Source organism: Acanthaster planci, linkage group LG20, assembly GCF_054643075.1.
Source record: "Acanthaster planci isolate LZ-2023a linkage group LG20, COTS_SCS, whole genome shotgun sequence".
Classification (NCBI taxonomy): domain Eukaryota; kingdom Metazoa; phylum Echinodermata; class Asteroidea; order Valvatida; family Acanthasteridae; genus Acanthaster; species Acanthaster planci.
Genome location: NC_141796.1, coordinates 2,860,712 through 2,885,068, shown reverse-complemented (window position 1 = coordinate 2,885,068; position 24,357 = coordinate 2,860,712). Strand labels below are relative to the sequence as shown.

General features: G+C 41.3%; 2 protein-coding genes across 2 annotated transcripts in view; one reads left to right on the top strand and one right to left on the bottom strand.

Annotated features, from left to right (window-relative positions):
• LOC110975395 (branched-chain-amino-acid aminotransferase, cytosolic-like) overlaps positions 1–22,870 on the top strand; it is a 50,263-nt gene extending 27,393 nt beyond the window's left edge. Inside the window, exons 7-11 of the mRNA XM_022227851.2 lie at positions 599–744; positions 3,312–3,397; positions 4,842–4,910; positions 14,939–15,085; positions 18,981–22,870. Of these exons, the coding sequence (XP_022083543.2) occupies positions 599–744; positions 3,312–3,397; positions 4,842–4,910; positions 14,939–15,085; positions 18,981–19,022 (490 nt within the window). The 3' untranslated portion in view covers positions 19,023–22,870. The remainder of the gene's footprint in view (positions 1–598; positions 745–3,311; positions 3,398–4,841; positions 4,911–14,938; positions 15,086–18,980) is intronic.
• On the bottom strand, positions 6,483–10,370 carry LOC110975394 (uncharacterized). Its single transcript, XM_022227850.2, has 2 exons — positions 9,144–10,370; positions 6,483–7,766 (listed from the first exon to the last, which is right to left on the bottom strand). The coding sequence occupies exons 1-2, from the start codon at positions 9,903–9,905 to the stop codon at positions 7,215–7,217; spliced, it is 1,314 nt and encodes a 437-aa protein (XP_022083542.1). The 5' UTR covers positions 9,906–10,370; the 3' UTR covers positions 6,483–7,214.
• Positions 22,871–24,357: the final 1,487 nt, after the last annotated feature.

Sequence of the window (24,357 nt, the reverse complement as noted above, 5' to 3'; positions counted from 1 at the left end):
CGATGTGCACGGTACATATATATATGTACATGCAATAATTGGAGATTATGAACCTCCAAATTGCATAAAGATATATATAGATATAGTACCGTCTTAGCCAGAGTTTACTGTAATAACCAGCAACTGTGATCAGTATTTTAGTACTTCAACTCATTCATATGACAGCAGATCTAACAAAATCTATTTTACCATTACGTTAACTGAATTTACAGGTGTTTGAATAATTTTGTGTTTACGCTATTGTTCAACTATATGTATTTTCCTTTTTCACCCACAACCAACCGTAAGAGTTTCTGCTTCTTATAACCTTCCTGGGCTTGTAACAATAAATCAATACAAAATGATTTTGGTAATAAGACAAACAATTTGATTATTTGTTCTCCATTTGCTGATTAGTTTTCCCTGTAATGAAGTTTGTATAGTTGTATTATGTGAAGTATCTTTGACTTATAGGAGGGAGTGGCTTTCCTGGATCCACCCCTGACCGTTCGACCTTCAACTTCATAACATTGCTACATGTACCTGTATGGCCACTTTGTACTTCATCAATGCATGCAACCTTTCAAAGTTGTTTTGAACTGATATTGTGTCTTTGAAGCAATTATGGGCCGACCGTCATGCCGCAGGTGGAGGCTGTGACCAAAAAGCATTGCCAACAGATACTGTGGCTGTACGGAGAGGAGCATTACGTCACCGAAGTGGGCACCATGAACATTATGATGTACTGGCAGAACGAACAGGGAGGTATGTTGGTAGACACGTGCATGTACAGTGGGGCTGTGCCAAATACTTGAATATTCAAATGTTTATCGGGAGAATAGCAAATTTACATGTACCATTGCAAATATTCAGAAGTGAAAATTAGTGAAATGAAAAGGGAGGTGATTCAGGCATTGCAAGGTGCTGTGAGTGAACATGAAGGCAACTGATGCATGTGCTGACCATTAAGGCCAGAAAGTTACTCTTCCATCCATTTTTATCCCTTTTTACTTGTTCTTATATGTAATCTTTATTGTTATTATTACTAATTTCTGGTAATGACACCAAAGATTCCTGAAAAGTGCCCTTAGCACTGTAGCTCGCAAGCCTGAAGAAACCTGTCGAGAGGAGACAAAGAGAAGCAATTACAGTTTTAGAGGTGGGGGGAAAACCCCAGAGGAATATTCTGGGTAAAACCCACGGCATTAGGTCTGGACTGAAAACCCAATCTTGATGGGAGAGTGGACAAAAAGTCCCAATGTGAATTTCAACTACATGATGGGATAGTAACTTATCAATTGTTACTGTCTTGAAGCTCAAGAACAAGGTGGACTATCCAAGAAACCAGTGCATATTTTGTTTTTCTTTTGTGGGGAATTTGATATGACTGAATGTTTGAAACTTTTCTCCAGTAGAGCGTCAAATACTTGAATATTCAATTTTTCAAAGTGGCTAAGCCTTACAGTATATACGTGTAGTAAAAACACTGTCAGTCTGTTGCAATTTACTACTCTACACCTGTCCCTACCCCCCCACACACAAACTGTGGACAAAAAAATCTGCTGAAAATGCAGCTTTGACGTTTTCCCCTTTATTTGACATTCTCAGGGAGGTAATTAAAGGGGCATGCACATTCAATCAAAAGGTTCCAAATCCTGAATCTGTGTGGTAACAAAATGAGTCATCTTCCTATTGACACCCCCCGGTCTTGTGACCTTTTCCCATCAGAATTGTACGGGGTGTCCCAGAAAAAAACCAACCCTGAGGAAAGGGGTTGATATGCCCAAACCATGAAATATGATTATAATGTATAAGGATCTCAGAAAAGTAGAAGCAGTATTCTTTCTGATGACACCTTGATGGTATCCCTCCTGTCATGCATGACTGAACGCCATTGTCTTGAAAATGGTTATGAACACACACACATTAACATGAGTTCACGGACGTTCTGTGGACGTTCCTTTCTTTTCATAAAGTGAAGAGAAAGTGGACGAAAAGTCCTTGAATTCCAACTACATACTAGTATACAAAGTACATGTACAAGTGCATGTTTCTGTTGTATGCTGTGCACAATCTGGTCTGTGCTTCCAACAGGATGTTGTTTACACAGCTGAACAAAAGTTAAATTTCAGAGCAGCAAAACGTGTGACCTTTCCATCAGAAGTCATGCATGCATGCCTTACATGTGAATGTACATACAGTGAGCAGTGAAAAAGGAAACCATATACCTTAGGCCAGTTTGGCGGAATCCAGTCTTGACTGCACTAAATGTATCCAACTTTGACCGTGGAGCAGATAGATATATGTAAAAACCGGAAAACTACAACAGCACAAAAGACCCGCATGCAAAAATAAATAAACCAGCCCACCCAACTCAGCCCCAGCCCAACGCAACCCATCCCATGCCTCAAACCTGACCCATAGTTAAGCCTAAAGCCAACACCAAAAACCAACTCCAAAAGCGACACCAAGACGAAACCAGAAAGAAAACAAAACACTAGTGGGAGCTTCTGCATGAGAGAGAGAGAGGGAGAGAGAGTACTTTTGGCCTGTGCTTACTTATGTACATGTACAGCTGTAGTCAAACTCATGCGACCTTGCAGAAAGAGTACATGTTTGTGGCACAATTCTTGGTCGAAAGGGAAGTAGGATGCTGTGCGTGTATAAAAAGACCACTTCATCACATCAGACTTCTTTTAAACATGAAAGTTTTAAACTCAGACAATTTTAGAGACAAGCTTATTGGGCGCTTGTGTAAAGCCGGTAGAATTTCCTTGTGGTTGCCCTTTATTTCGGCCCTTGGCACATACCCAGTGTGCCTATTGCTGGATCTGGCCCCAACACTGTGGCGTTATTTAACTTTGTGTCAACATAAAGCTCCAAACTCAGCAAGGAAAGCATCAACCCATCACAAAAGTTTGCCAGAATAATTGTACAAAACGACACTTTACCACAGGTTTTGAGGAACCTCATTCACACGATGACATCTTAATCATGCTTTCAGATGGTGGAAAATTCTTGGTAAATGTCCTAGAAACATGAAGAATTGTGTCACACACATACCAGTGGAACCAACAACCAGGTTCTCTTGAAATTTTACTTTTTATTGATGAAATCTATACTGTCCTTACAGAAATGCCTCAGGTGCAAACACAAGGTGATTGAAAGATACCAATCGGCAGTTTGATGATTGTGTTATGTCCAAAGAATACCAGTTCAGCCAATACAACCTTCACGCTCCTTGTCCAATTGGAAATGTCCCAGTCCAAAGTGGGCCAAAATAGATGGCCAATTAATCCCCCAACGTTTGCTTCAATTTTACCCTCTTGTAGAAAAAGAGCTGATCACCCCCGAGCTGGATGGAACAATCCTGCCCGGCGTCACGAGGAAAAGCCTGCTTGAACTGACTCGCAAATGGGTGAGTGCAGTGAACCAAACCGTTTGAAACCGTGGAAATGTTTGTGTGGTGGTTTTGTTTGCTTGGAAGCTCTCCCGATGCTGATGACTTGATGTTGTGAAATATTCGTCCAGGCATATCGCATTTTAAAGTTAACACTGTATATTGGAGGGGGCAATTTTGTGAAAGGAATTCACTTTCACCTTTCACAGGGCGTGAAAATAATTTCCCAGTTGTGTGAAAGGCTTGGAAATATTTTCCCACTTGTGGGAAAATGTGTGGTAGTTTTTTTCCCCTTGTTAGAAAGTTCTGTGACAACTCTTTTTAATTCCCACTTGGGGGAAAGTCTATGACAATATTTTCTCACAATAGGAAAGGTCCATCGCATTTTATGAAATGAAAATGAATCCCCTGGAAAGAGAGGAGTGTGAAGAGGATTTCCCAGTCACGGGTTAATACTTACTTGCATTATACTGTATTAATTTGGTAATGAGGCCTAGTGAGAGGTGTTTTGCTCAACACAAGGGCTCAGTCAGTTCTAATGAGATGTTCTACAGTGGTACACGGGGCTGAGACTTCACCACTGTAGTTTACTTGAAAGACATGAATGGATGTCATTTTTTTGCTTGTTTTATTTGTTTTGGCATGACAAAAGGCAATGTTTTAGAACCGGTTAATACCTGTAATAACTTCCCAGAAGTTGTAAAAAGCCCCCCCCCCCAATTTAGCTGAACCGCGCCGAAAAGCTGTGAAAGGTTATGTATGTTGAAAATATCTCAAATATTATTTTGGGCCCTTAAAAAATGTAGGCCTGCTTCTCCCTGAATAGGTTCTTCGTCTGCTTTAACCTTAACGGAATACATGTATTACCATGAGCTTGACTGCATTTACAGAAAGTCTGGACTTGCTCTTTGCCATTCAAAAATTTACAAAGAGGTTCAAGTGAGGAGTGAATAAAGATGCAGCCAAGCCTTTGACATAGAAATGGGACTTGATGCATTTTGGGTTGTACTCTTACATCATGCAGTGCACAAAACACTTTGATTTGTGGAGTAGCTGAATTGCAAGAGCAGACAGCCTGTGGCATGTATATGTGGTGATAAACTATTAAAGACCACAACATGTACAAGGTGCAACAGGTTTCTGAGGGAAAAGGAGGTACACGTATGACCAAGATGAAAGCTACCGGTAGTCCTTACAACATTAAGTCACTTCATATCAATTCATTGGATTGGCCCATGTAGCCATTGGATTGTTTGGAACCAAGCTATACTGACCAGAGTCAGATTTCTACTTGGAGATGTCGGATTCGATAGATCTTTTTATCAAAGCAACAGCAGTTGCACCTTTATTTTTTGCATATTGTCTAAGATAAACTGTTGCGAGTTGCAAATGTTAACCAACTAATTGGCTTCTTGACCGACACAGCAAAGGATAATGCATACCCGTGACTGTAATTTTGCAGGGAGAGTTTAAAGTTACTGAGCGAACGTTCACCATGAAGGAAGTAATGAGAGCAGTCCAGGAAAAAAGGGTAAGTTCGTGCGCCATTTTCGACTTTGGTGTCTTTTGGTAACACGGTTCGAATTCGCGACATTATGACCGTTTATGCACTGCTTATGATGATTGGGCAATTTTGGATTGGTTAGTTTTTATGCTGACTGATATTGGATGGGTATGATAGATTGACTTGTGATGGGTGATGGAGTACTCGTTTGGTTGATTAGATGACGGAAGACTGTTTGTGGATTGAAAATGGAGTGCATGATGGAGGATGAATAGATTGATTTGTCGATAGCTGACGGATTGGTCCATTGATGAATGTTGTATTGATTACTGTATTTGTTTTTCGTTTTCTTAAATTTTACCATGGGGAATGCGGGTATAACCCCCACCCCTACTCTTTGAGGTGGGGGATGGGCTATTGAATCATACCCCAGCCCCACTGTTTTGCGGTGAGCAAAAACTTGAAGCGGATTGTAAAGACGTTTTTAGACCTCCGTAGACTAGAAATCACTCAAACAGGAAAGCAACTTGCCCTCTAAACGCATGTTAGATGTATATTTAGGCCTAAGTCAACCTGGATGCCCCACGGTGGTTACATGCTTCTTCTGAAAGGTTGAATGAAAATCTCTGTCTTTTCTTTGCTTTTTTTTAATTAAAGAATTTTGTTCTGTTGGCTTGTGGGCCTACCCTTAGATACTATTTGTATCATTTAAAATTAAGACTTTAAACGGGACTGAAAATTTGGCATACGATCTTGGGCTGCCTCGTGAGCTGTAAGCAGCTGCTTTGCGCCTGGCATGACACTGTCAGCATGGAGCTTGATAAATAAAATACAGCCAACCTGGGTTAATGTTTTAGTTCCAGCAATTTTCTTGTCAAACCCTACGTACAGAAATAAAACCATCAATCTTTACAATAAGATGCTTATTAAGATACTAAAAGGAATTAATTGAAGTATGATTGGATTGTTCATTTTAAACTGTGAATGCGTGTAGATCTAGTAAGAAAATTCCCCTCGAATGTGGCCAAAGTGGTAAAAAAAAGTGGCTTAGATTGGGCCACATACATTTCGAGAATTCTAAATTTTCCAAGGCTCTTGAGCGGGTCCTGGACCCTATGCTGCTCGGTTTCGCGCTTCGCGCTCACTGAGACCTCTTCGAAACCGGCAGGTGATATATATATTTTTAACCGGATTCTCCGAGGTCTGTGGACAACACCGACGGTACTTTCGTTTTGTACAACCAACGTGAGAGAAAACGTTTCCGAAAAATGTTACAAATGTAAACAGATCGCCAGACATTTTTGGGAGTCATAACGCACTTCTTCCTGTCGTGCAGGAGTATGATGTGCCCACATAGGCTATATATATTTCGCCATTTTGATTGGACAAGTCGCCGTATTGCTACGTAGCTCACCGGTAGTGTAGCCCTGCGCACAAACAGTGAAATCGCTGCTCTCTGAGGTGACGTCTGACGTGACTGCATTGGAAATCTGGCTTTCCAGTTGGCCTTATTCACTGGCAAGTCATATTTGATGACATTCCCTGAATCTGTCTCATTCAATGAAATCTCGTAAATGGAATGGTACCAGACTATTTTGGTTCATTTGCCTCAATTTGAGTTGTTTTAATGTTGCTTACAACATTTAGATAATGTAAATCACACATTTTAAATTATTCATCATCGTAAATAAAATTAATCTTTAATGGATTTTGTTCATAGCTGTCATTTGTATTCGTCATCGTGAATGAAATTAATCTTTGATCATTTTTTTGTTTAAGGCTTTTATTTTTATTCTCAGTTTTCCTAAATAAAATTGGTCAATATGGCCGACTTTGTGGATGACGCCACTGAGAGTGATTGCACTGGCTTGCTGTCCCAGATAGAGTTCATGGTTCGTGTTGGGCAGCGAGTGCTTATGGTGCAAGATATAGGCTGAAGATTGACCACACAAAGTGCGATGCATTTTATTGATATAGTTTTATCCAACGATGATGAGACATATTAAGGCAAGACCGATATAGAAGTGAGGAAATACAATTTTCAACTGAAAATGCACGATTAACTTCCCATTTTGATATAACTGAAGATGTGATACTGGCGCCTTCGATTCTAAAGTGATACCGAATAATCGGGTAATGCTGACATGTTAACGGACACATCTGTGATACCGTGATGCATGCTGGAAGGTAACCAAATGTGTCGTACATTTTGGCATTCTCTCTGACCCTGTATGAAAACCCATCTTTTGACGACCCCGATTCACATTCACTGTTCTGGTGGCGCAGTTTGCTCTTAAAACAGTGATCTCCAAGTATTGCACCCGTCCAACTTTAGCCGAAGTTGAATACGTTCGGGCAGGAAATGTTCTCCTGTCTTGCTGCTTCCTCAATATCGCCAACCCGTTTCAAATTCAGGTCATTCCCGGCATTGTAATACTTCAAAGTGTTGTTGTAGTGGGCCTCTATACGTTGGGCGCAGCTTTCGCGGCCTGCGCCTGGCGAACACCACGCCTTCATGTGACCCACATATGGCTTGGTCTCGAACTCGAACAGGAAAAAATTGGTGGTGTTTTCAAACTGTTTGCAGCCCACGGGTAGCTGACCGGTGTACCGTTTGGCGATGCAGTATCCTTGCAGCAAAGGGTGTGGAGATAGCTTGAAGTAGCCGTCGTGTACGGTGACGTGTACCTCCGACACAGTCTCATTGGGCTGGATTTCAAATCCACGCGGTACATACTTAGCATTATAGCCTTTCAAATTGTTACTGACGTCTAGATGCCAGTCATAACGATCGTGTTCAAAGTAGTAGGCGTAGTTCATGATGATGTTAACAGGACTAATGCCGATTCCCAGTTTTCGAAAGGCCTCCGCAAAGCTATTTACCTGAAGGGGAGAAATATTTGGTCGTATGAATAAAAGTAGCATTTGCTTTTACTACCATTTGTGAAGCATTCACTCGTGTTTGTATGAATAATAACGAAGCAAACGCTTTTACTTTAGTGCAGTTGCTAAAAAGTAAAAGTATTTACTTTTTACTCTTTAAGTTTGTGCTTGACAATAAGCAGTTGCTTCATTTTGTATGAATAAAAACGAGTAAGTTCTACAGAATTGGAATATTTACTTACTTGACATTTTTCTAGACTGGGTCAGGGCAGGCTTGCAAACGAGGAGCATTTACTAATGTTCTAAATAGCAACGTTCATGAATGCCATTCGAAGGGAAAAGCTGTATGCCTTAAGGAGGGAATTTCAAGAAACCAGATACAGACAGCTGTACCGATTTGAGAGTGGCAGAGCAATTTTTCTTCAAGGTTTTTGCGATCAAAATTACTGCCATCGTGCTTATCTGCCATGCTGATGTCTCAAGATACAGCACCGTGCCGCACTGTGTGTGTGTACGTTTAGACAACGGAAGCCCTATTGTGCAAAACCGTTCGGCTGTGAAGTCAGCCACAAGTATTAAGCATTTGCTACTATTGGTACAAGCAGATTCTGAACAGTAAGAGAAACATTTTATTCATACAAATTCAAGCAATTGCTTATTCTTAATGCTTTTTCCTCTCAGTAAATGCTTTTGCTGTTTGCTTGAACTTCGTAGCATTTGTTATTTTGTAATCATACAACCAATTGTTTATCGTTAGTGGTCATGTATTGTGTCTGTTGGGGTTTGGGACATCGGTGGACATTCGGACACAAAACTAGCACAGAACATAAACGAAAATTTGGCATCGGTGTCGGATATTTACGAATCAAATATTATGATGCTCGTCTGTATGTATAAAAAAACTCTGCATTGCTGGCTTTTGACGTCTGAATGGATTGGAACTAGCTTTGCTCAGCGTGTTGATTAGCTCCTCATGTCCTAGAACCAAACCTGTACCTATCTGTGGAACAGCAATAACCATATGCAACGCTTCCGGTTTTGAAAGTAAAGACCTGTCCATTTTACTAACTATATCGTGCACAAATCCAAATATATCCAAGCATTATCGTTCTGTGTTTGGATGGTGGTGTATACTGGATTGGGGCTGTTGACTTTTTTTTCCTCTCAATTCTAGACGCGATTCAAGTGCAAAAAATAATGAACTAAAACAAGGAAAAACTTGTGCAATTGACATTAAAACGAAGACCCCTCCATTTGCTTTTTTTTCCTTCTGGGAATGTTGGGTTCTTTAAGGAACATTGGATAATTCCCTTTCTGTCTCTTCAGCCCAGGGTTGCCTGTAGTCCATATTTTACTTTTGTCAAAGCAATGACTTACTTTCATCTGCTTCAGGACAAAATTCCTGCAGTTGGTTATAGTATCTCTCCAGACGTAGGTGGGGAAATACGTCATGAAGTCCGCCACCATCTTTCTGCCAAGTGCACTTTGTGTTGTCCTGTACCATCCACAAGTTTTTGGCCTCCTCCAGTCGGTAAAAGCGACTACTCGTAATCTCTGACCGTTGAAGATGTTTTCAGGCGTTACGGGCGTTATAAATATGGCATCCGTGTCAGCCCAGGCAACGATCGACGCGTCGATGAACACATCCATCCAGAAACTACTCCACAGTTGACGGGTATACCCTGTAGGGACACGTCCCTTTTTCAGGATGGTTGTGTCGTTGGGGAGAGGCTCGTAGAAGAAGTCAAATTTGAGGCCGAGTTCTCGTTCTCGTCCTCGCAATCTAAGAGCAAACAGATGATCTGACTCCGACTCCTTATTTAGTATCACACTAATGCGACCCAGCTTTGGCGACCAAAACAGAACAGCAGATCGTAAAAGGTCACAGTAGAAACGTGTCAGAAGTTTCGGTATGGTTTCCATGCGGACGGTCAGGGTGAGAGTATGACCCTTTGTAAAAGCCAAATCGGTTCCGTCTACAACGCCAATAGAGCGATTCGGGTAAGGTACCCGATCTTCAATTGACCTGACTCTTACAACGCCATTGTTTAGATCGAAATAGTTTAAGGCTGTGAAAATTACTACCAACAGGATCAGAAAAGCACCATATGTATTTGCCAGAGCTCGTGTTGTCGCCATGTCGAAATTAGGAAGGGTTCCATTCACTGTCGGTTGCACCGGTAATGTATGTGATCTCTTTTCAGAGGCGAAAATGAAATTGTGTATTGGCCAATGTCAACCCCTTTTCATTGGATAAGGCATTTACCGGGATTTACATGTGAATGGAAACGTCATATGTAATCACCCGAGCAAAACGTTTGTCGGTGGCGTCTGACGTCATAGAGATATGGATGAGGTCACTCACAGGCCCGAAGGGCGGATATCATATGCACGGATGACCAAATTTTGCTGGTCCATAAATACATGTATATTATAAAATAATATGTAAAATAAGAAATAAAACTTGGGGTTTTGATTAACTCACAAGTAATGCAACAACTGATGGATTGCTGTTACTTCCCTAAGATCCAGTTGTTGAAGCACTGTTAACTTTTCTCACCATGTTGTCCCCGTTTCGCGAAGAGACACACACGTGGGTATTGAATGAAAACAGGTCTTCGAGATCATCGCAAGAGAGGTTTCTGCTACTTGTTTAGGGCTGGAAACTGAACGCCGCTTCATCTTTTGTGGTGGAAAGGAGACGTCTCATGTGATTCTTTTGTTATTCAGTCATGCAATGCAGCAGTGGCCTTTTCAAGCCTGCCAACCTCGCCGTACCCCCTCCTGGGGTCAGGCATTACCACACAATAGATTAAAAGGTATTGAAATCATACTTCATTTCGCTCAAATTGTGTTTGCCTGACCTCGGGAAGGAGTAGGGCATGTTGGCTGTCTGCCTTTTTCGAGCAGTGAAATTCGTTGATTTCCTCCTTTCCTTAAAAAAACAAAACAAAAAAAAAACATATACTTGCATCCGGAGTTTTCCCAAAAATTGAAACACGTAAAGGTGAAGCCATCGCTGAACTAAAGGCCATCCTGATGCTTACAGCCTGTAACTTTTTTTTTGTTGAAGCAAGATTCAACAACTTTGATTCACGGTGTGATTTTGTTCCGTCACAAGTCATTACGTAACCGAAAGTCGAGTTGGATTTGAATAGTATAGAATGAACAGGAGTTAAATGGTATTAATAAAAATTGCTTCATGATAATCAACGACCAGTACTGGCTTCTGTGGATACTAAATAATGATGTTGCATAAAAGACGTTCAATCACTTTAAAAACAAAATGTAGCACTGTTGGCTTTATCGTGTATATCATGTGTACATATGTCAATATACTTGTGGGGTATAATATCTCCCGAAAAAAAAAAAATCCTGAAAAAGTATTTTCAACGATTTATGTTGCAGGCTGTGCGTGCTATGCTGGCAGCATAAACCATGAGGCGTCTCCATGTGAGACTACAACATCCGCTAGAACGTCGAACACTGGCTATGCATGGCTCTTCACAATTTGATAAAAATTCGAAGCCGTACATGTAGTTGTAGGAGACGCAACCAAAACACGACTCGCCCGTCGTGCGTACGAGCAAACCTGTGTATTAATTTAGCGGTGCACCAGCAGCGGTGGGTAAAGGTACGTGTATTAGACCTCTTTTCAGAGGCGAAAACCCCCTTGTTTTCATTGGATAAGCCATTACCGGGGTTTACATGCAAATGGAAATCACCCGGGCAAAACGATGGTTGTTGGTGTCTGCCTTGATACAAATTTGAATCACAAAATATGGAGGAACTGACGTTTGATCCCAGTAGAATCTGTCTCCATCAGAACCACAATCGAGGGAGATATACATGTAGTAAGTATGATTGTTCAGTTGGTGATGGGCTTCATCAATGTATTGCTGTTGCGACATGTCGGTCCATAATTACCATAGCCGAACCTTTATCCGCCAGCTTGATGATGATGTCATTGCGGGAGCGAAGGACGTGCTGAACGCTCATCCCTGGAGAAAGATTATCATGAGGACTGTGACGAAAATGGTCAGGGTCATTCACTTGTGAATGAACAGCCGGTGCATAGGTCTCAAGGGCCGGTACACGATTCTCAAGGGGGTACCCAGGTGCTTTTGACACGGGGTGGCTCCTGGTCGCACGGAGCAGAGACAAAGAAAAATCCTTCAAGTCGTATCCTGCGGAAGTATTCAGTGAGAACTTGGCTGAGTTCTACCCGGTTCACTGTGGGGTGAATGGGACAGAACTTCAGACCCTTGGAAAGAAGTTTGCGTCCAGACCCCTTTAGTTTTACCCCTTGCCCTTTTTTTCCAGCCTGGAGCTTTCTTGACCTTTCCTTTTGTCCTCTTGCATTCATCCACGCTTGGTTGATTTCCTGTTTGCTTGTTTTTTCCAGTCCACTTCCCATGTTGACTTCTGGAAAGATTCTGCCAGGATGGAAACCTCAGTCTCTCCATATTTGGGGATTTTTTGTTATTATAGTGCATTACCGGGCATAGCTAGTGTAGCTGCGTATGCAATTTCTTGGTGGTGTCCACTCACACTGACATATTCTGCCCTATTGGCCCGTCTTAATGAGCCAGCAAGAAGTGTTATGAAGCCTCGTGTCATTTGGGGTCCTTCATCGGTGTTCGGGGGGGGTATTTGTTGCTGACTAGTTTTAAACTCTCAGCTCTCGCTGATGTTTACTGAACTCCGTGGCGCTCGACGAATCCGAAAGGTTGTACATGGTCTCATCGTGCGCAATCGGTGTATTTCGCAGTGAGGATCATTTCAATGGGGATCGATGGCTAGGGTAAACCTGATTTGATCCTATAGGCCTATATTTTCTCTTTCCATTTTCGAGAAGGATCTGTTCCAGGTCTGATCCTGCACTCTCCGAGATCAGTCACAAATGCCAGATTGATTCCTGCATTTTTGCAACTCTTGCGAGCTTCTGTATCCCGAGAGTCCGCTGGTATCGCTCGTGTGGGTTGCATGTGCTGCGCTGGTTCCCATTTGGTTTTCTGTATATTGTGAATGCGTGGTTGGGGATATCTCCTGGTACCAATTATTGGAACATTCAAATTTCAGACAAAAAGAAAACCTTACAATGGAAAAAGTCCGGCTAAAGTGGGCGCTATTTAGTGTGACATATCACCTTTGTTTGCAATATATTTTTTTCTTCACTGACTGCGTTTTGTCGGTTGCCACGGGACTTCTCTCATGCATAACCGTGGCGTTCAACAGATATTTTCCTGCTTCAAATAGTGGATTTAAGTCCATGAGAAAAAAGTCACATGCATGATCGCCAAAAACGTGTGGAAAAGTTAAGAGCAGAATATAAAGAAAGATTTCTCTGCATAACACCTTTACCCAAGGTGAAAACTTTGCGTACAAAAAAGTAGGTTTAAAAAGTCTTCAAAAAGACAAGCTCAAAACCGATCGATCTCCATCAGCAGAATAGATGGCTTGCACTTAAAACTCCTATAATCCTATTCTTTCCATCCATGTAATAATTACTTCAATCATTCCCCTTTACTTCATTAAAGGTTTTTGCAACCCTGAAACGGGTCAGGCCCCATGGGACCCAGATTCCGGGTCAGTCTGACCCAGGTGTTTTTAAAGTGCAGTGACAAAAATTTAACCCAAAAAATAATGAGCCCTTTTTGGTCATATTTGACCCTCTCTGGGTCAAATATGACCCAAAACGGCTCAATTTGACCGGGAAAAGGGTCAGGCCCCCATGGGACCCAGATTCCGGATCAGTCTGACCCAGGTGTTTTTAGAATGTGTGGGTGACTTCATTCACTTTTACGTGATGTGACAGAAAAACGTGAACTGGGTCAAAAGTTGACACACGCCAAGTTGACTTGCTGCATAGTCGACTTTGGAATGGCGTCGGTTCTGAAATGACATTATGCCACTTATATTATGATCCCCACTTTCGTGCGTCAGAATGGAGCTGAACATTCACAGTACTGTTTGTGCTGACTGGTACTTTAAACGGGTTTTAATCAATTCATTTAACACATAGGCCTATACATTATTTTGCATCCATTCACATAAGTGTAAAGATACGCTTGCGTACAAAGCTCTAAAAAATGTGTATCTCATCCCTCATCACATAAGAAAACTTAACAGAAGGTCCGGACTCAACATTCTTTAGCACGTTTGTAAAATGTTACCAACCGGATCTGCGATTGGTCAATATCCAGTTACGGTTTTTTATTTAGTAGTCTATTTATGAACCTAATTTGGTCCTTTTCTCGTAAAATACCCAATACCTTTACTGTATCGACCGACGTTTGGCCTGTTGAATTGGGAATACGATTAGCACAAACCGCTCCAGCGATCCCTATTTTCGAGACAGAAATCTCACCCAAAGCAAAGGTCCTGACCTCAAATGGTTTGTTAAGTGCATGTCTTCCAACTCATTTCTGTCCCCACATTTGAAAAGTCGAATGTCTTTGGTGTGCCCTCAATGTATAATGCCATTGGATACCACAGATATATATTTGCCCCTTTATCAAAAACACTTTCCGAGGCATTTAGGGCTCAGTATTGTTGATGTTTAAATAAAGAGAAACCGTCGAAGAAATTATCCAAGATGTCGTTTGAATGAAAGACAGGGGTGATAGGCAAAGCAGCATTTACTCCGAGTTTTCGTAACCACATCAAAACAACGGAATGTCCACACTAGAGCAATACACTTGTGAAGGCCCATCTGAACCTGTACAGTCATGTTGTATTGCAAAACCATTCATGACGGGACACACGAAGAAGATTACGAACTTTTTTTTTTGGTCCTCAGTAGTAGAGTTTTGTTGTAAATGTCCTCTGGACTAAGTCTCTGTCCCCCACGGGGGAGTGTTATGTTTCGGAATAAATGGTAGTATATTTACAAATAGGTCATTTGGGAGACATTTTGTGGTAAATTTTTCAGCATTAGGGAGACATTGGCTTTTAGGGAGACATTTCAGTGTCTCCCTATTTTCAAACTACCAGGAGGCCGAATTTTAATGTCCATATTTTGAGAGATGGTAGTTTAGGGCCTAAAATGAAAACATACAAAGTTTGGTTCAGATCAGATTAGGGAATATTGAATTATGGGAAAGTAAAGTTGGAAAAATTATATACACTGTTGTCCATGATTACTGTGTATTTCCCCTGTGTTGCTGTAGATCTATGAGATGTTTGGTGCTGGCACAGCTTGTGTCGTGTGCCCTGTCTCCAGCATACTCTACCAAGGTGAGGATTTGCAGATCCCAACGAAGGACGACGGTGCCAACCTAGCCGTCAGACTGTACAATGAGCTCAATGATATACAGGTACAGAGCCTTGACTCCTCTTCATTGCTGTTTTAGGTGCAGTCGAAAATTGGACTTAAGTTGGTGAGAACACAAGACGTAGGCCGTTTCTGTGAAAAAATCTAAAACCCAATGACGTAACGCTATGCTTACCGTGTTGCATTACGAGTGAAAGGAAGGGATGTGCTAGCAGTAGCGTGAGTACCGTACGCACGCCATTGCTAGAACATCGTGCGCATCGACAATTGTCAGAAAAGATCCTGGGATTGAGAATACCTGTATTTCCAAAATGGTTCGTGTTAATTGTTGTTTGCCATTGTGTGTATCAAGCACGTGGCGAACGCCAGAGCTGCATTTTTTTTTCAAGCTTCCACGAACCCGCAAGTTCGCTCCGTCTAAAGTCAGGCGAAGGCTCGCATGGCTGATGATCGTGTCCGCCATCTTTGATTTCTATCCCCGCGTTTTACTTTTACTCACAATACATTGCGGTAAACATTTCACTACGTCATTATGTTTTAGGTCTATTAGTTTCTTGAAAATAACGTCGCAGTTGATGGAATTATTATAATCTTCCATTAACTGTTTGCCCCCAAAAGACCTCTTTACAATATCGCTGTGAATTTATTGTTCAGCATTACATTTTCGTGTGTGGTAGTGTTCTTTGAAAAGAGACATCCTTTTCAAATCGCAAAAAAGGCTATACCAAAACCTTAAAAAAGGGAGAAAATCGTGCATGAAGCACACACATCCAAAAGCCATTGCAAGTAATCTCCGAGCCTTCGTTTTCAATACGTCCCCGCCATTGGCTTCGCGTGGAATGACGTGAGATTGAATTGTTTGGTTCGAAACGAATCATGGCGACGTTTCACTGGACACTCCCGGCGCACGCTTTAATGGTGGAAACCATTATGGAGAAATTCCGACGGTGGATGCGTACAGTAACCCTGGTGATCACTGGCACAGGGACCACAAGAACTGACCATTGGCAGTGTTTCCACTGTCACCATATCTGTCTATAGCGAGGTATACGGATGTATTATATTTAAAAACCAAAAGCAAGTAATAGAAGACCTGTCTAAAGATGAATCTGGTGACCATGGGTTGCTTTGTCACCTAGTTATGCGGTGACCCTCACCAATGGCGGCAGGCATTGCTGTTACTACTGCCTGGAACCATTGTTCGGTGACAGACGCTCTGTACAAAACCCAGCACAGTGCTTTCCACAATGGAAAGGGGCCATCGGGATGACCAGTGAAGCTTAAGTGGTTTTATCTAAATCCGGTTCGCAAGTGTGACGTCACTTCAGTTTAAACCACACCCACTCCACTGCAGTGAAATGCGTTGATTGCCGTTTACATGGAACTTCAGCGATCGTCCAATGGGAGGCTGCAAACTGTGGCGCGTCTGCCTTTGTGACGAAGTTACGAACCAGATAGAGAACTCCTCTCCGTGCTGGCCCCAATGTTTTCATGTGTTATTGTTGGTATATAGTGGGCATACTTTGGTGCATTGCCACACAGTTGTGCGACTGTCTTTGATTGGGACATAGATTGCACTAATGTGCATGAAACATATTGGCGATTTGCTGTCTGCAATGCAATGACCACCCTCGAAGATGATAGTGTAAGTTGGCCTGAAAAGTATGTGATAACCTCGGTGGAAAGTGGCAGAATACGCCTGAATGGGTGACTGACGAACTATTCTGTAAAACCACAATCGGAAAGGCAAGAACTACTTTAATTTCATTAAAAGGAAAATCCATACATTTCGGCTTTTGAAAACAGAAATCCATGGCGAGACGTGGAATGAAAAAGCTACAGAATTACACAGTGGCCCGCAGATACAATCTAAATTCTAAGCTGACGGATTCTTCAAATCCCGAAAATGTTTGGGAGCTCGACACGACTGAGCTCACCAGAATGTGTGCCGTGCGGCCCGGCTATTAGTGTAGCTCAGTTGAATAATTGTACGTGTGTATGGGCGAGTTATCGTTTTATCTGGGCCCAAGGTCGTTTGTGAAATACTTGCTTGGATATACACCGACGTGCGTGCACAACCCCCTTGCCGCAGACCTTTTGTTTGGCAATGATCTCATTCAAGCTTTGAAAGGCCACGCAGTAAACAAACAAGTAGGCTCCCAAAGCTTGCGGTTCTCTCACCACAGAGCAAGGGCAGACCCTGGTCACAGACGTGGTTTCGGTCGCAGTTTTTCTGTCAGGCAGGTTACCATCAGCAAGGGTAACGCACTATGCTTGAGATGCCTCATAGGTGCGTCAGGTTCGTGCGCATGTGTCGGACTATTACCTAGCTACCTCCATGGCCGGACCATGCTCTGCAGTTTTCCCTTGCTATCCTTGTGAGATATCTATTTATGAAGAAGAACGTGTTACCCTTCACAGCTGCTGGAAACACGTACAGTGACTGTTTCAAATGGCTTTCCAAAATCTGACCAAAGCTAAAACCGAATTAGGAGAGAAAAGCACATCCGGATTTTATTGAAATTCGCTGCTGACTTGACTGACTTCGTCGAATGGAGATCATTGTTGATATGGAAAATGCCCAATTCAACCTCGTTTCTTTAAGGAAGTGTGTTTTCATGATACTGTGACCTTTTTCTTTTTGCAAAAGTGTCATATATTTCGCACGTCCATTATCAAAAGAGAAACCCCTTAACTCTGCTCAAACTTGGGAGATTCTCCGTCGGTCTGTCAGACGCGAATGATGGTTCCCACGGTTCAACTGCTCGCCAGAGATTGCAGTTGTTTGTACTGATCGTGACTTGTTTGTTGTCGGTCGTCTTAAAAAGGATTTTTTCGATCTTTGGAATAATGACACCCCAACCCAACTCCCAGAAAAACCGTGCAAGCAAATACTGGAAGTAAATACATTTTCCTTGGAAATAAATACTGTCCCCTTGTAAGTTACGAATATATCCAGTTGGCGGTTAAAAAAAGACATTACTTTCGCTTGTCCATTTTTGCTTTGAGACACAGTGTATAGTCAGCGCACTGACAAGTCATGAACGTTGCCTCTTTTAGTGATATATGTACTTTTCCTGTATACGTGGTCCCTTGGGGTTTTGTCGCTTGAATAAACCGCAGTTCGGGCGGATACCTTGATGGCAGCGAATCAAAGGGCATGCCGGTTGACCTAATTCTGACGACCGCTGTTCTGCGAGCGTGTCAGCTTTTGCTAAGAACAAAATTTAAGATTGGTTTGTAAGATTTATTTGTAAAAGGAGGCAAGGTTGTGTTTCAATAGGTTTTTATCAGTTCTTCAACTGTGCAATTGATGTTTCTTTGTATATTGTGGCCATTACAGTGGCTCATTTCGAAGTCACGTGATTCTGAACAAAGGGAATGGTAAATAGAAGTGCCGAATGTGGGCGATTCACAATAGTGCGCCTCCAAGAGTTTGTGATGCGTTCACCAATTACAGTGCACGAAATCTATCGACACGATGCGCGTTTGGAAAGAGCTGACAGATTTCGCGCGCAGTGATTTGTCAACGCGTTGCAAACTCTTGGAGGCGCACTATTATGAATTGACGGTATTGAACGAATGTTAGTGGGAAGTTCGATGTAGAGATTCTGCCCCTTCTGTAACCGAAACGATTGGTCACCTAACCCCCGCCTGTAAATTTATAGACGCATTTTCTCCAGCTTTTTGGTGTTTCAAAATTGTTCCATGACTGCGTGGCACAAAGCGATCTCATGTGGGTCTTCGTTTTTGTAGAATCATGATCGTATTTTACTACTTCACTCAATTGGGGTATTTATTGTGTTAAGTAGAATTGTCAACTTTTTCTTACGATGGCATTTTCAGTCATGTCAGCATTTTATTTCCCAGATGTCTTTCTTTTTTTTTATCCACACGTTTCCGATTGTGGAATTCTCTGTATTTCTTTTTGTCAACAGTTTGGCAGAACGGAGAGCGACTGGGTGTACGAAATTGAATGATTCCTCAGCAGCACGCTGTGTCGTCTCTCTGAAATAATTCAAACATGCATCATTGTTTGCTACATCCAAATTCCTTGACCCTCTTGCAGCCGATTTCACAAGACTCGGCATCACCTGGCTTCGACTTTGCGCGGCAAAGTTTTGGTGTACTTGCGATTGACTTCACGTGGGATTGACTTCACAACATAGTGTTAAGTTTTACAATTTTTTAAACATCCTGAACGTCATGGATAAGGATGATCAAGTTCCCAACAGAAGTTGTTCCTTTTATACCGTTAAAAGAAAAAACACATTTGTTTTTAAAATTGTGAAGCAGTATTTTAAACTATTTGAAGTGAAACATTGAATTTGCCATATAAATCTCGATATTAGACGCGCGCGGAATTAATCTTGACTACGATCAGTAAAATCGGCCATTTCGAATTTTGGGCGGTAGTTAACAACACTTCCATCCTTTCGTGTGAAATCGGCGAAAATTGGCTGCTGCACATTTCCTCGGTAAATATCCCGACACGGAAGGAAACTTAACTCTCAACGGGTAGCATCTTTTCCCCATAATGGTCAAGATCACTCCAATGCAACTAAGATGTCTTATGTATAGAACTGTCGCATGGCACATTTTGTATACATCGAACAGTCAAACCTATTAACAGATCACATTGTTTTATCATCTAGTGGATCTATTTATTATCAGAAATGGAAACAATTAAGAGCAAAGGATTGGGACCTAAGATATCTCTGTAGTCGTAAACGCTAACACCCGATGGTGCGTGGAATTACTTCATTCAATAAGGTGGAAAGAAGTCTGAAGAATTACCTAGAAATGTCAGAAATTCTTTTGCGCAAACTCAGGGAAATACAAGAAAAGCAGTTTACTTGCATGGTCGCTCTCTGCGGCTTTTATTTATTTCTGATGTTTACCTAAACGCATGACACTTTCAGCGTTCAGACAAGTCCCTCCCTTACTTCCTCTCCAAACCCACCCTCCCCTGAAAGTATTGATTCAAAAAGAAGACAAGAATTATAGTATTTAATCCCCACTTTGCCATAAAGCTGCGATTCAGGGTATTTGTCCCTGCGCCGATACGGGGAAGTTCAAAGTCAACTTTTCAAATGCATGTAAATCTGAAATTTTGATCCCCTCGCAAAAAAAATCTTTGTTTAACTGTTTTTGTTTTTATTTATTTTTTGTTTTTTGTTTCGTGAACCTTTTTTATTGTCATAATTTGAAACCGTTTGTATGGCATCTTCGAAACAGTTTGAAAGAAGTTTCTTTATTCCTTTAATTTTTTTTTTCATCCGAGCACAACTGAAAATATTGAGAACGTCTACCAGGTTACTAGATTGTTACACGTCCTGGCGAATTGGTTATAAAGACTTTGTCTGGGTTTGAAATACATGCATTCCTAAAGTAGACAGACCATTGAAATATTTTTGTTATGCTGACACTTTTTGCCCCTGGCTATAAAAATGTGCATTACACTATATTTTTTCATTTTTCTTAAAATAGCGTTTTCTGTATTCCATGTAGTGGAGAGTAATATATGAAGCGAACCTACATGTATATAGCATTTCGGCTGGGTATATACTTCACAGCCTCAGAGTTACTCCAGTAAAGCCTGGTTTCCATATCGACGTAAGAAATGCAAAGAGCAACGCAATCAAGACGCAAAATGCAACGCAGACAAATGGAAACATGTCAAAGGGAAGTGTCGCCGATAACCAAGACGTAAGGCAAACCAGCCCCAGATGGATCGGCGAGGTTGAGCCCGACTGTCTGAGTAGGCCTATAAAAACACGCACGCTGGCATGGCGGGCGTACCACGATGTTTCTCTCGCTGAGCACCACTCATTTTGTCCATTTTCTCCTTATTACTTGCATATGCAGCCCCAATCGTCAACAAAATAGCTGACCTTTAACAAATTGCATCAAAGTGGAGTATCGTTTTGATTTCAAGAAGCAACACTGCCACCTGAAAAGGGCATTGTTTTGCCTCGATTTTCCGAGTTTCGGGCGTCATTTTGTTCAATTTTCTGATGGAATGACGTCGCGCGGCGTCTCTCCAGCGACTGTCTTATGTTGACGTCTTGCGGACCACCTGCGTTACAGTTGACCACATGGCGACCACGCTTAACTTACCAATTGTTGGAAAGGGGTCAAGATTAACCCTCCAAACTGTTCAGTGATTTAGTACTTCGTAAATACTTTCTTGCTATCAACGTTTTAAATATGTTTAAATATTTTAATGCTCAGCAGCGTTTTTAGAGTATACGGGACAGTGGAAAGTTCTTGTGGAATCATGGTAAATACAGCAGTGAACGTTGTCCTTCATTTTTTTCTTACCGACGTTGGACCGTGATTGGTTTGTTCGTCAGCTTAATGTGGAGTTTTATATATGTGTTTACAAGTACATACATGTACAGTATGTACTATATTGTACCTAATGTATAACTTCCTAGTCATTACCGGTTACAATGGAATACTGATATAACAAGGTCCTTCGGGACTTTACAAATTACCTTGTTAAACAGGTACATGTACTTCGCAGTAATGGCAAACAAACAGAAACAAAGACTTGGGACCTGCTTGATATAAACATGATGTGTTTAATTGTATGTATCCGTTAATGGTAAATGAATGTAAAGTCAATGGATATGTTACAAACCGCAACGTAAATATACGGTTTAGACTTTTTATCTCCATGAATTGAAGTAAAACATTTTAGATGCAATTTTAAAATCGATTTTGTAGATTCGTAGCCAAACTAGCTTGATTATCAGCTGTTTGGGGCCAAATGTTGAATTTAGAATTATTCCTTTCCTTTTCAGAGCCCCCTTTTGGCCGTTAACTGTCAGTCCCATAGACTCCAATTTCCATTGGGAAATAAAATGATGTGTCTTTGTGTCAGCTGTCACTTATGATGCTCATACTGCGGCCATGTCCAGAATCTGAACGTTGAAGATGAATTCCGAGGACCCGGTAATCTTGAGAATATTTTTAAAGATGAAAGCAGGTGAAAGCATAGTTCGTAGGCAGGAAATGAACCAGCTCGTAGCGTCTCAAGTCGGAGGGCTTAAGCAATGTAGCTGAGAGTCGCTGTCGGGGGAGGTTGGGCTGGGGGGGGGTACAACTTTGGTATGATCTTAGATGATGAACCTACAGGGTAGAGCTTTGCAGGTGGTCGTTCATTTAAGAAATGTAACCTCCAAAAAATTAAAGATATTGGCATCTAGGCTTACTGTGTTATTGGGACTTGCAATAATGTGTAAAATGTGAAGCAAACCAAAAAAAAAAAGGAAATACAAACAAAACTAAATAATAATAATTCAATAACCTTTAATCATACGTTTAGTTCCCAAACGAGGAAGGCCAGTAACTTGCTAAAGGAATAGAACAAAAATATGTCAGTGTTCAAGGGATATTGTGCTTCACTTTGTAAATTATAAAAGTATAAATACTTACCGATGTATGAAATAGTATAAGGAAAGGGCTAGACATTCATAGTGTGGTTTTTGTATTCAGACAAGTGGTGACGAGTTTGGACTTTATCAATGCAAATGCGGATCTAAAATGGGTTCCCCTCTTTTTTGGGAAGGTTTACTTCCAATCCACACGGTGCTCTGAATTTAATGGGGCGGCTTTGGGTGTTTATTTCAGCATTCGTTTTATTTAATAAGTTTTATAATGCTGTGTAATTTAGGCTATTCATGAATGTATAAGCGTGGTCATTATTTCTGCCATTATCCTCTTCTTTCATCCGACAGTTTGTTGTTTGCCTGGTTGCTTCAATCTGTTTCATTTGTCGCCTTCAGGAATACTTCCGTATTAACAAAAACTGGGTATTTGACATTGGTTTGACTGACTTACTGATTGGTGTAATCGATTGATTTATTCATTAATTTATTTAATTTGGCATTTATTGATTTACCTGTCGGTCAGTCACTTACTTAGTTACGTTGGGGACGTTTCTTGTTCAGAATGAAAGGAATAATCCCAGCTTGTCTGTAGAGTTAAATGACCGTGAGGTCAGAGAGAAACCCCTTCAAAAAAGGTCTGCGTGGAGTGATTGTCAAGGCTGGTTCATAAATGTACTTGTCGCGAACGCTGACACAAACGCGAATTTGTGACGTCGGATCAAACAAACGCGCTGCGAATTTGAAAAAGTTGAACAAATTTCAACTATGTGAAATGTTGTTGCTAAGACTTTGGGACGTCAGATTGGCTTCGTGTTCACATTCGCCTGTGTAAGATTGTTTGTGTTTTTTTCACACGTGTGCTGCAGTCAGTTCCAAAGCTGTATATTGTAGGTGTATGCGCCAGCTTATAGATTTTGGAAACGTGGAAAGTAGAGCGTGTGGCCATAGCAGGTGGGGCATACACCTGCCACAGTTTTTTTTCCTACAGTGACACTCATGATGGAGCTCTTTTAGTACACTGCTCTTGTCGATTTTATAAACAGATCTTTTCAATTCCAACCAGGGGCGCCAATTTGAATGTATTACGGGTTCAAAATTCCCAAAGGCACGAACCATAGATCCAGGAAACATTTGTTGGGATGTGCCAGCCAGTGGAAAGAATTTGGCAGCATGGCGTGCATCCCCTTTTGTTGTAGGAAATTGGAGTACAATTTGCAGAAAAGATTTTGCCAACATAACGGGCGAATGGGGAGTGGGGTTTTGACACCTCGTAGTGACGCCTCAGTTCTGTTTAATATCGATATACCTGTATGTTGTTAAAGGACCATGCAATATAAATATTTTACTGAAATCCTCAACACTGCACGTTTGTTTTTCAATCAGCCTTGTTTTTAAATTTAGGTTTGCTTTGCTATTTTTTCTTGGTTTTTTTTTTCTGCTTTTTATACTTGAAGTGCGTGTTCATGAGCAAACTTGTGATGTCATCTGAGGCACTGAACCTCCATGTTGCATTGATGTGTGCACAAAAAAATGCTAGTGTTTTATATCGAAGATTTCCATTTCCTTGGACAATTTATTGTTACGTAAGTACGTGGCAACAAGTCAGCTAGCAATATTCTCTCATATAATTGATTTCAAGAGCATTTGTGGGGTTGTAACCGTGAACGTGCAAACATGAAAACAACTGTATCCTACTGGATTTACATCACACTAACAGCCAGGAGTGAGATGTCCCAGCTTTTTAGCTGATTTCGGCTTTTTTTGTTTTGTTTTGGATTTCAGCTCCCCCCCGGCTGTGTACAAATTTAAGTGCAGGAGATTTTCACAGTTCAGCTTCTTTATGCCTTTTCCAGCTTTTTTCAGCTATTTTTATCATTTGTCAATCTCACCCCGAACAGCGCCCTCACTCGTCTGGAAA